Source organism: Balaenoptera musculus, chromosome 20 (assembly GCF_009873245.2).
Source record: "Balaenoptera musculus isolate JJ_BM4_2016_0621 chromosome 20, mBalMus1.pri.v3, whole genome shotgun sequence".
Taxonomy (NCBI): Eukaryota; Metazoa; Chordata; class Mammalia; order Artiodactyla; family Balaenopteridae; genus Balaenoptera; species Balaenoptera musculus.
The window spans coordinates 43,882,554-43,895,588 of NC_045804.1; the positions used below are offsets into that span (position 1 = coordinate 43,882,554).

The window sequence follows — 13,035 nt, forward strand, 5'->3', positions numbered from 1 at the left end:
CATATATACAATGGAATATTACTTAGCCATAAAAAGAAATGAAACTGAGTTATTTGTAGTGAGGTGGATGGACCTAGAGTCTGTCATACAGAGTGAAGTAAGTCAGAAAGAGAAAAACAAATACCGTATGCTAACACATATATATGGAATCTTAAAAAAAAAAATGGTTCTGATGAACCTAGGGGCAGAACAGGAATAAAGATGCAGACATAGAGAATGGACTTGAGGACATGGGGAGGGGGAAGGGTAAGCTGAGACAAAGTGAGAGAGTAGCACTGACATATATACACTACCAAATGTAAAACAGATAGCTAGTGGGAAGCAGCTGCATAGCATAGGGCGATCAGCTCGGTGCTTTGTGACCACCTAGAGGGGTGGGATAGGGAGGAGGGGAGGGAGGCGCAAGAGGAAGGGGATATGGGGATATATGTATACATATAGCTGATTCACCTTGTTATACAGCAGAAACTAACACAACATTGTAAAGCAATTATACCCCAATAAAGATGTTAACAATAAAAAAAAAAAGTATATTAAGCTATAAATATCAGTACCCCATCCCCTTACCAGATACGGAGTTCCGTGTTTTGAACATCTTTTAAGACCCTCCCTAGGATGAGGGCAGGGAAAGGCTGAATAGCAGTTACAAAACTGGTTTTAAGGTCTCTACAGCTGATAGGCCTGGGCTCTGAGCAGCTCCTTGGCTGCTGGTTTCCAAAGGAGACAGCTTATACTCCATCTCACCTTAATGGTAAATGCTTAATGCGAAGAGCTGTAAGTCACAAGACAGGATTTTCTTCTTCTTTTTTAAATTTTTGGCCGCACTGTGTGGCCTGCAGGATCTTAGTTCCCCAACCAGGGATCGAACCCATGCCCCCTGCAGTTGGAAGCACGGAGTCTTAACCACTGGACGGCCAGGGAAGTCCCAGGATTTTTGTTTTCTTACACATTTTGGGAGAGGAAAGAAGAAAGTTAAGTGGGCTTAAAAACACCACTGGGTTTTCTCCTCTGCAAAAGTTTAGGTGTAGTTAAGGAGAGCAACAAGAGAGTCAAAGGGATTCAAATACACTGTCCCCTAAACGGACAGGTAAGCCTGAAACCAGGGAAAAAGGAAACCTCAATTCCTGAATAGAGATTTGGGACAGTGGTTGGCAGAGGCTACTTGGGGACTGCTTTGGGGAGAAGGGCGTGAAGGTCCAAAGTCAGCAACTAAGATAAAGCTGCCAATTTGCCTTTCTTCCCGAACGGTTCAGCCCTTGATAGTACATCTCTGGGTGAAGCTGCCAGAGTGTGCTAAGGCGCCTAGAAGACGGTGAGCTGCTCTTTGTTATCTTGTTGCACGCTTCCGAGTACACTCCCTCCCCAGCTGTGTGCCTGGAAGTCTGGAACCAGTCACAATGCAGTGAGCATGCAGATTTGGGTGGCCAAGGAGCCCAGACAACTTCCTCACCCAATTATCATTTAGTAAGAGAAAAGCTGGGGAAGAGCTGGGACAGCAGAGCTGGCCTACTGTTGTCAAGCAGCTGCAGAAGGAAGACTGTCACCTTCAGCTTTGTCATTACGCAAGTTGGATTCACTGGCCAAATTCTAGAACTAGCCAGGCTCTGAGTCTTACTCTCCCTCAAAGAAAGGAAGTCAAGAGGCCAGACCATTTTTAACTTCTGAAGATGATCTCACAGAGCAGGGGGCGGCAAACTATAGCCTGCAAGCCAAAACCCAGCTGCTGTGCTTTTGTAGAAAGTTTTACTGGAGCATAGCCACACTCATTTGTTTACATACTGTCTACGGTTGCCTGTGCCCTACGACAGCTGAGGTGAGTGCATGTAACAGAGACCATATGGGCTGATCCACAAAGCCTAAAATATTTGCTATTTGACTCTTTACAGAAAAAGTTTGCCAACCTCTGTCATAAAGGATTCAGGTAAGGTGTTGAAGCTCCTTTTCTATTAAGGGGTAAGCCTAGATGCCTCATTGATTTTCCCTTTTTGCTCTGAAAGGAAAGTCTATTCCAAATTTAGGGCCATTTTTACACTTGAAGATGCCGTACATGGTAATAAGCCAGGAATAGACTCTTTTCCTTGCACATGATGTAGTACAGGGATAGAAGGTAGGAATCTGGGAAAATACAAAGTATAAAGCCCCAATTCCAGCCAACGTAAGACAGGAATCTAACAGTTCTCAAAAACTCCGTCTTGTAGCAAGTATATTAACAGGAACACGCCCAGAGAGACTGAGCAAGCTAGCTTCTTATCCGTTCTGGAAGCGAAAGCTTCTTTACTTGCTGTGAACTGAGGGCCACAGCTCAGAAGGCAGACAGAAAAGCCAAAGGGAACTGTCTATTTCCATGGCAGAGAGTGCTCAGAGAGCTCAAAACAACAGAACAGTGGATACAGTTTGTTTCAGAGATACAGTAAGTAATCTGGACTGTGAGTTTTTCATTCAGTTCCTCATGGGGGTTCAAATTGAAACACTTCTTTGATATATATCCTGTAAAACTCCTTACAGCCTTATTGCTTAACAGATAACTATCAGCAACAATTAAAATTAAGATGATACACACTGGGGAACTCTAGTATTTAAGAGGATTTCTCAGGACTTCCCTGGTGGTCCAGTGGTTAAGAATCCGCCTTCCAACGCAGGGGACACAGGTTTGATCCCTGGTCGGGGGAACTAAGGTTCCACATGCCACGAGGCAACTAAGCCTGCGTGCTCTGGAGCCCGCGCACCGCAACTACTGAGCCCGCGCGTCGCAACAAAGATCCTGTGTGCTGCAATGAAGACCCAACACAGCCAAATAAACAGAATAACTAACTAAATTAATTAATTAAAAAAAAAGAGGCTCTCTCTAATCAGAGAAGTGTCTCACATTGTTGACAAGTTTTGCAGCTGCTTTCTTGCTGTCTGTGCTGAAGAATATCTTGGAGGTACCAAAATTCATGGTCAGTGTACCCCAAATGTGCCTCTGGTATAGCTCAAATGTAGGGAAAAAATAAAGGATCACATCCTTCCCTGGGATCCAGATTACTTACATTTCTGAAGTCCAGTGTTCATCTGCGTGTGAGAAAGAAGCTGAAAGGACAGGTCACCTGGCCCTGGTAGACAGGCTAGCATGGCAGACCAGCATCAACACAACATGAGGCAGTCACTCACACTGTAATGACAAAAAAACAAGGTCATGGAACACAAGGCAACTCACTCAAGGAAGATTATCAGGGACATCGGATACGAGCAACAGTGGTCCAGGTTTAGACAGATAAACAATTTAATTAGTAGCATGTTGGTTGAAAATATATCTATGTCTTTATCTGTAGCACAATTTGCTCTCAACTATTACTATGGCTCAAATATTTCAGTCAGCACAGATGCTTGGGTGGGAAAAATAAAAACTAGAAAATACCTATCCACACAAACGATTGAAGGTCTTTATGTTCACAAGCTATAGATGCACTCGTTTGGCATTTGCATTTCCTGTAGACTGCCTCTCCGTACTGCTTTTGGGTAAGCCCATGTGGCTGCCAGATAAACGGCATGCTGGCTTTCATCTGTGCCCCAGCTGAGGCAGGAGCAGAAAGGCTAGGGCACAGTCTAACTGAGGTGAAGGAAAAGATGATTTCTCCCTGAAAACAGAACAATGTTCCTGAAGAGAGCTCGCCCTCATAGGGCCTGGCTCAGTCTATTCACAGCCTTGGCTGGGGGCTGGGGCAGTCAGACATCTCCAGAGACAGTACAGTATATGAGTTGCAAAGGCACCCAAAGTCCAACTTATGACCCCGGTAATCTGAACTTTTTTTTTTTTTTTTTTTGGCCACACCACATGGCTTGCAGGATCTTAGTTCCCTGACCAGGGATTGAACCTGGGCCCTCAGCAGTGAAAGGGCAGAGTCCTAACCACTGGACCGCCAGGGAATTTCACCTGAACTTACTTTTAAAAAGAAGGAACAAAGCATCCTAAGAGACAAATTAACTACTATTAAAGCAAACTCTGTTTGTATATTTCTAGGGATTCACCTTCTTATTACCATTCACACAATTAGACCTCCAGAACCCAAAAAAAGAAAAAAATTGCTTTGCTCCCAGGGTAAATCAAGGAGGTGGTAGGCTGCCAGCAGCCCTCTTTGGGCAGGCAATCCTGACATTGTATCAAGATGGCATGGTTTCATCAGTGAAGTCTTCCAACAAGAGGTATACAGCCAAAGCAAGCAGAGACACTGATGTAGCCTTCTGTAGGGAAGGAAGCCTTGTCAACAATGCAAGCTCCCTGTGTACCAAGGACCAAGCTTTTTCCCAAACAACTATAATGTACTAAAACACATTAAATTCCTTTCCCATACTGCAAACCCCAGAAATCAAGGTGGCATATTAAGGCTTTAGATCACAACAAAAGAGGAATGGGGGAAAGCTCAAATGTTAAACAAAGACCACAAAACCTCTTTCTTTCCCTTAGAGGGCCCTCTCAAGTATGTGAAACTACTTTGTAAAGATGAGTATCAGAGAGCTCCAGCTGGAAAGGCCAGGTAGCTGAAAAGATACTTTGTAAAAAAGGCTACTCAAACTGTGTCTAAGATAGCAAGTGCAGAAAGAACTGAAGAGTGAATGCCTCAATGAAAATGGAGCTGCCCCAGAGTTCCGGCACAGATTCAGTCTTTTCAGGTCTCTGGTGGGTGGGATGACAGTATGAACACAGTGTGTCAACTGCAGTGCCTCAAGAAATAAAAAGTCTTCTGTTAGGGTCAAATGACTGAGGTACTGCTCACAACCCTTCCCTTGTGAATGCTGATCTCTATTTAATAACCTCTCCCCTATGGTCCTAATATAGCTGAGGGCAAACTCCAAGGAAAGGAAGAGAATTAACAAATACTGGAGCCTAATATTGTGAAATGGACTGTGTGAGGGGCTTTAGTGGCATTTTCTTATTTATTTATTTAGGTATGTATGTATGTATGTATGTCTGCCTGCGTTGGGTCTTCATTGCGGCGAGCGGGGGCTACTCTTCGTTGCAGTGTGCGGGCTTCTCACTGCAGTGGCTTCTCTTGTTGTGGAGCACGGGCCCCAGGAGCGCGGGCTTCAGTAGTTGTGGCGCACAGGCTTGGTTGCTCCGCGGCATGTGGAATCTTCCTGGACCAGGGCTCGAACCCGTGTCCCCTACGATGGCAGGCAGATTCTTAACTACTGCGCCACCAGAGAAGTCCTAGTGATGTTTTCTTAATTACGTCTCCCAACCTTTCTTGGAAGTAGGCAATAAATTCACTTGTCATCTCATCATCTCTAGCCTGGATTACTACAATAGCCTTCCAAATGGTCTCTCTGTTCCACCCTTGCCCCATCACCCAATCTATTCTCCACATAGCAGCCAGAGTAATTTATTTTTTTTAATTGGAAATCATATCAGCTCAAAAATCTCCAATGACTTGCCATCTCACTTAGAATAAAATACAAAATCCTAACGTGGCCCACAAGGCCTTCCATGATCTGTTACATGATCATTACCTCTCTGACCTCATCCTCTAACCTCCCCTGCCCCTCTTGCTGACTCTACTTCCAGCCATAGTGGTCTCCCTGGAGCTCTTCCAACGAGCCAAGCACACCCCCACCTCCAGGCTTTGTAATTCACCTGGAAAGCTGAGATACTGTGACTATGGAGGTACAAAAAACACAGTCATTCAGCTCTCTTGCAGATACACTCTCTCCCTGTACTTTCTGGAAGGAACCAATCTATGAATGATCACTGTAATCTCTGATATACCTAGTAAATCTTGATGCCTTGCAACCAAGAAGAGACGAGTGGAAGTTGTGTATCCTAAGAGTTGACTATAACATACTGCCTTTCAAGTCACAGCTCTGGATTTCAAGAGGCAGAACAGGGGGCTTCCCTGGTGGCACAGTGGTTGAGAATCTGCCTGCTAATGCAGGGGACATGGGTTCGAGCCCTGGTCTGGGAAGATCCCACATGCCGCGGAGCAACTAGGCCCGTGAGCCACAACTACTGAGCCTGCGCATCTGGAGCCTGTGCTCCCAACAAGAGGGGCCACGATAGTGAGAGGCCCGCGCACCGCGATGAAGAGTGGCCCCCGCTTGCCGCAACTAGAGAAAGCCCTCGCACAGAAACGAAGACCCAACACAGCCAAAAATAAATAAATACAACTAATATAAAAAAAAAATAGAGGGACTTCCCTGGTGGCGCAGTGGTTAAGAATCCCTCTGCCAATGCAGGGGACACGGGTTCGAGCCCTGGTCCCGGAAGATCCCACATGCACAGGAGCAACTAAGCTCATGCGCCCCAACTACTGAGCCTGAGCTCTAAAGCCCGTGAGCCACAACTACTGAAGCCCACGAGCCAAGAGCCTGTACTCCGCAACAAGAGAAGCCCCCGACCACAATGAGAAGCCCGAGCACTGCAACGAAGAGTAGCCCCTGCTTGCCACAACTAGAGAAACCCCATGCGCAGCAAGGAAGACCCAACGCAGCCAAAAATAAATTTATTAAAAAAAAAAAGAGGCAGAACAGGAGAGAATTAAGCCAGTTAAACTGTGGCAAAAGGCATTAATGGATTTACTGACAGCAAACAAAGGAACAAAAATAAGAGGTGAATTCTGTAAAGACTCCAGAAAGTCAGTTTTTAGTTTGGGCAGGAAGAAGTAAATGAGTAAGAAAGACACCAGAGCTTGGGACCCTCTATGATTATGTTCCCAACCAGAATCACCCAGCAAGTCTAGAATACTCTTGAGCTCTTACTGGCATTAACTGGGCTGCTAAGAGTACAGCCCTTAGTTTGTGAACCTTTCTTTAAGAGTTCTGCCATCCTTAATCTTCAAGCCCCTTGAGCAGTTTTACTGTAGTCAAGAATCAGATTCTGCCAGGGCAGGGAAGGCAGAGAATGTGGCAAGGTCACGAAGGTTGTGATGAAACAGGAAGGAAGCAACTTCCTTCCACAACCCATTCTAGAAAGCAGGGATGCATAGTATAAAGCACTCCTCTGGAGGCTTGACAGCTGAGCACAACCCTTTTATTTAAAAACTTCAAACCACCCACACATTTTGATTACCATCTGGCTTTTTCTTAAACGTTAAATTCCAATACAATTTACAGCTGATATTTCCAGAAGCACAGTTAGACCAAGAAATCAACATGAGCTCTACCTTCTCTGAAAGGGCCTCAAAATTCAAGTCCAGACTACTGAACAGAATCAAGTAGTAACCTGGTGCTCAGACCAAATGAGCTGCAGACGCCACAGAGAAAGAAAAAAGATCTTGGCAGAGCCTCTCTGGGAGCTCTCAGACAGCTTTCCCACCACCAGCTGGTCTGCTGCCTAAGTAGGGGGACGACAGTATAACCATGAGCACAGAACTAAGGTGTCCAGACTCTCCTGGGGCATTTGCACAAGTGCTAGCTTCTCCCAGACTACCTCTAATTAAGGAACAAAAAAACCCTGTCCCCACTGAGAAAATTCAAAAGGACTTTCATCCATGCCCCCCACCTCCCCCGCCCCACTGAGACTGACAGAGGTTTTATTAAGAGTTGTTATGTTACACTCTCTGCTTTCCTGGGTGGCATCTGATAAAGGACCATCTCTGCCTTAGGACAGGTTTGTGCTGGTAGGAAAACCTCCGCTGTCTGTACTGTTTGTCCCTGTTTATGCTTACGACCACTGAAGGGTAGAAAAGGAGGAAAAGGAAGACTCCTCCTCATATTTTTTTAGTGAGAAAAGGAAGGGAGAGAAAATAAAATGCTAGCAAAGATATTTTTACTTGGGGGCTGGGGGTGAAGCGATCTAGAGTAATCACTTCCCAGCATAGTCTCCCACTCACACCCTAGTGCCTTCCAGTACCCTTCTTTGCCAAGTCTCTCTCCTGCTTTCCTTTTCCTTCCCTGCCTTCAACCCCACCTTCAAAAACAACCCCCCACTACCGCCACAAAAAAAAGGTTGACTAGCCCAATTTCTGATTCATGGTGTGGTTCAAAATTTTAAACCTGCCATTTATGGACTTTAATTAAAAAATGAAATTGAGAGCAGTGCCATCTCTGAAATACCAAGTAAAAAAAAGAAATGTTATGCCCCATGTAATTTGACTCCACTTTATAAAATATACCCAACAGTGAAAATCCTAAGCACATGCATCTTAAGAGAATATGATTAACACTGAGAAACTACATTAATTAAAAGAGTCATCACTATCTCTGATTAATAAGCCTTCTCATCCATGAGGTAAAAGGCTTATCTAAAAACACTACTTTTCAATAGTGGGGGTAGAAGTTTTATCCTACTGTTTCCCATTCTTTTACTCCTGGGGCCCAAGAAATTAGGTTAAAACCTAACGGAAATACTGCTCTGGGGAAAATAAACAGGGTCAAGGATGGCAAATATTACATGTTTATCAAATCAGACTCTGCAGAATCAGTCATCTTATGGTCTGTGTCAATGAAATAATCTATTCAACCGGTAATTTTTGTCAGTCCAGGTAACTGTGAACTTCCAACTACACCTTGTACTTTTCACTATTTACCCAATCTGAATAACAGTCATTGCTCAAAGGCATCTTTCTTCTCTATCTTTAACTCAATAGGGGACTTAAAGTCACTTGTAACTGTAACCTCACAACTCTGGGCTGGGAGAAAGAGCAGGAGAGAAAGATGGATGTTCACTCTGGACTAACTTTGTTGAAAGCCCAGAACTATCCCTGCTGCAAACCATCTCCACATAGCTGAACACAGAGGCTCAAGGGGTTTGGAAACATTATTTCTTTTTTTAAAAATTTATTTATTATTTTTAAAATTTTTATTTATTTATTTATTTATGGCCGCGTTGGGTCTTCGTTGCTGCGCACGGGCTTTTCTCTAGTTGCGGTGAGCGGGGGCTACTCTTCGTTGTGGTGCACGGGCTTCTCATTGCGGTGGCTTCTCTTGTTGCGGAGCACGGGCTCTAGGTGCACGGGCTTCAGTAGTTGTAGTTCGTGGGCTCTAGAGTGCAGGCTCAGTAGTTGCGGTGCACGGGCTTAGGTGCTCAGCGGCATGTGGGATCTTCCAGGACCAGGCCTCGAACCTGTGTCCCCTGCATTGGCAGGTGGATTCTCAACCACTGCGCCACCAGGGAAGCCCTGGAAACATTATTTCTAACTACCCTTTAAACCCATCACAACAGGTCCTGTTCCTATTCTGTTTCCCACCCCCACCCTGGTCCCTAAAGGTGCTTTCTCTGCCAGTGCTTTCTTTAGCATGAATACTCTTTCCTAGATCCTCTTATTATTTATTTCATCTATGACCCAGTGCTTTCTCCTGAATTTGTTATTCAGGTCCTAGGAAAGTATTTGCCCTGGACATTCTAACCTTTCAACTCGAGTGTGAGCTTCCAAAGACTGTCTTTTTTATCCTTCCAAGTTACAGGGTCAGAAATGAGATTATTCATGTAACAGACGTTTAATAAATATTACTGGCTCACATTCCAGAAGAATAGCAATATACTTTAATCCCAGGCTCTGGAATTCATCTGAATTTAGGTCCTTGAAACACATGGATAATACAAGTGCCAAAAAGTGTCCATGCCCGTGTGTGCACAGGTGCCTTTACTCTGAGAGTGAGAGAGCAGAGGAGACAAAAACTGCCTAGGTACTTTAAAAAAAAAAAAAAAAAAAGGCCCAGGTACTACTTTTGCATTGTATTGAAAAGTATCCTTTGGGACTTCCCTGGTAGTCCAGCAATTAAGACTCCATGCTTCCACTGCAGGGGGCCAAGTTCCATCCCTTGTCCGGGAATTAAGATCCCACATGCAGTGCAGCAAGGCCAAAAAGTAAAAAAAGAAAGAAAAAAGAAAAGTATCCTTTGGCTTCTGTACTTTCATCCCCATTAGGTAGAAATCAGTGTTCCTAAAAATGTGAAATGCAGGCTGTGTTCATTGCAAGCCGCTAAATCAGAATTTGCAGTTTTTCATTATCGTATGTAATAGCCTTCAGTTTCCTATCAGGGTTGTATCACTATAACTTAAGCTGAACAATTTTAGAAAGGTAGACTGACCTTTGTATTTAACCACATTCATAATCACAAGCAGAGCTCTCAAGCTGGGTAGAATTTTACTCATAAGTACCTGGGACTGTGCCCAGCAAGACAATGAGAATAACAAGAAACCAGAAGAAACCGCTTCCTTGAGATAATACACAAATATTGGATTTTTACCTTTTACAATTTCCTGTAGAAACTTGTATCAAATCAGAAAGTTTCTGATTATTACTCAGATTAAATATAAGTTAACAAATAACCTATAATTATGTGGCAGTTTTTAATCTTCAAAGCCCACATCGCACATGAGTCCATGAAAAGCTGCCAGAGAAGCACAGATCTCACACCCAGATGGGGAAACTGAGGCATAAGAGCTAATCATTAAAAAAAAAAAAAAAAAAGGAAATCTGTAGGAAAGATATCAAAGTTGGGTGCAATTTTAAGACTCAGGGTGTCTAAAAAGTCTTTTAATAGGCCTTGACTGAGCCCAAAACAAGTCAGATCATAGACAGGTATTCATTCTGGTAAAAATGAAAAAGGCAGTTCCTCAGTATAGCTTCTGTAATTTTACAGATCAAAGACACAACATGGAAAAAGAATTTGAAGAATTTAGCAGGCTGTTAAAAACCGTTGGCAAGCATGTGTTTAAAGAACATCTAAATGAGTTGCTTACTCACGCCCTTTCTCCTCCCCTCACCTGCACAGAGGCCGCATTCTCTAGTCACTGCCTTGCCTCAGAATCACCTCACCAGAGTAGGCCCCCTAACTCAGTCTAGAGTCTGGTTTTCAAGTTTAAAGGGTGACAGAAATTTAAGAGACTTAAGGTCATTTAGAAAGCCTGCTTCATTTTCTTAAAAAATGTGTTTTATTGAAGTTGATTTACAACATTGTGTTAATTTCTGCTGTACAGCAAAGTGATTCAGTTATACATATATATACATTCTCTTTCATATTCTTTTCAGTAGGACCTTGTTGTGTATCCAGTCTATATTTAATAATAGTTTGCATCTGCTAATCCCAAACTCCCAGTCCATCCCTCCCCCACACCCCCCCTTGGCAACCACAAGTTTGTTCTCTATGTCTGTGAGTCTGTTTCTGTTTCGTAGATAAGTTCATTTGTGTCATATTTTAGATTCCACATATAAGTGATATCGTATGGTATTTGTCTGTCTTTCTTTTCTTTCTTTTTTTTTTTTTTTTTGGCCAAGCTGCATGGCTTGCAGGATCTCAGTTCCCCAACTAGGGATCAAACCCGGGCCACGGCAGTGAAAGCCCAGAATCCTAACCACTAGGCCACTAGGGAACTCCCCTTGTCTTTCTCTTTTTGACTTACTTCACTTAGCATGTAATCTCTAGGTTCCTCCATGTTGCTGCAAATGGCATTATTTCACTTTTTTATAAGCCTGCTCCATTTTGAGTACGTAACTACATGACATTATTCTTTTTTTTTTTTAATAAATAAATTTATTTATTTATTTTTAAATTTTTGGCTGCATCAGGTCTTCGTTGCTGTGCACAGGCTTTCTCTAGTTGTGGTGAGCGAGAGTTTCTCATTGCAGTGGTTTCTCTTGTTTTGGAGCATGGGCTCTAGGCGCGTGGACTTCAGTAGTTGCAGCACGCGGGCTCAGTAGTTGTGGCGCATGGGCTTAGTTGCTCTGCGGCATGTGGGATCTTCCCAGACCAGGGCTCGAACCCGTGTCCCCTGCACTGGCAGGCGGATTCTTAACCACTGCACCACCAGAGAAGTCCCTACAAGGTATTATTCTAAAACAAATCTAGACGAGAGTGTTTGGGTCTATGTGTGCTTCTGTTTCCTCACCCCGGTGCCAAGGTGTCTTCTTTTCTGGGTCTAAAGTGCCTCATCCAAGCTCACTGCTGGGTTTAGAAATTTCAAGAGACATTTATAAACCCATATTTTTGCTATGTAATGAGTAACACTGATTTATACTGCCTAAGAGAGTAGTTTGTCAAAACTGCAGAGAATGGTTTTAATGAAATTTTGAAGAGGTGTTGAAGAGTTATGAATGAGAGCAGTGAAAGGAGACAGGATCCACAGCAACATCTGAATGCATGTGCGTGGACTGAAGACACAACTCCCACCAAAGTCGTTGGAGAAATATAAGCAAGTACTAAACATATAAAGAAATGGTGCAACTATCTAATATTTAAAGAAATGTAAATTAAATAGAATGACATTTTATTTTTTGATTAAAAATTGACAAACATGTTTGAAAAAAAATCTAGAACACACTGAGTCAAGGATACACTGAAGAGTCACTAAAGTGAGATGTTGACACATTCTTTCTAGAAATAAATATGAAGTTTTAAAAATATTCATACTCTTGATATGGTAACTACACTTCTAAAGTCTAACTTAAGGAAATAATCAGAAATGTAAACAAAGATTTCCATACAACTCTCTTCACTGTAGTATGGTTCATAATTGTGCAAAAACTCCAACAATCTAAATGTCCAAAAGTAAGGAAATCGTTATATAAATTATGGGCTATTCATCTAATAAAATTAGTATGAGCCTCCCAAATTAAAAAATATATATTGTTAAAAAATATCTAAGGACAAAAAAATGCTTATAATATAAATGCTGGGTTAAAAGAGTATATATAGGGCTTCCCTGGTGGCGCAGTGGTTGAGAATCTGCCTGCCAATGCAGGGGACATGGCTTCAAGCCCTGGTCTGGGAAGATCCCACATGCCGCGGAGCAACTGGGCCCGTGAGCCACAACCACTGAGCCTGCGCGTCTGAAGCCTGTGCTCTGCAACAAGAGAGGCCGCGACAGTGAGAGGCCCGCGCACCGCGATGAAGAGTGGCCCCCACTCGCCTCAACTAGAGAAAGCCCTCACACAAAAACAAAGACCCAACACAGCCAAAACTAAAAAAAAAAAAAAAAAAAGTGTATATATATATATATATATATATATATATATATATATATGGTATAATAATAATTTTGTAAAATTTATTATATATACATAAAAATTATGAAGTCATTTGTATTTGACCATTAAATGCATTACAGCACTTTTGTGG

At 42.9% G+C, this 13,035-nt stretch overlaps 2 protein-coding genes across 5 annotated transcripts in view; one reads left to right on the forward strand and one right to left on the reverse strand.

Moving 5' to 3' along the window:
- TRAF4 (TNF receptor associated factor 4) overlaps positions 1 to 13,035 on the forward strand; it is a 35,768-nt gene that overhangs the window by 17,265 nt on the left and 5,468 nt on the right. The gene's annotated exons all lie outside the window — the stretch shown is intronic.
- The window catches only part of FAM222B (family with sequence similarity 222 member B), a 64,424-nt gene that overhangs the window by 6,941 nt on the left and 44,448 nt on the right, over positions 1 to 13,035 (reverse strand). For 3 of the 4 annotated variants that reach the window (XM_036836577.1, XM_036836579.1, XM_036836578.1), the window contains exon 2: positions 3,030 to 3,151. In XM_036836577.1, coding sequence (XP_036692472.1) covers positions 3,030 to 3,111 — 82 coding nt within the window. In that variant the 5' untranslated portion in view covers positions 3,112 to 3,151. Of the gene's footprint in view, positions 1 to 3,029; positions 3,152 to 13,035 lie in introns of those variants that run through there. The other variant, XM_036836580.1, reaches the window with a different exon arrangement.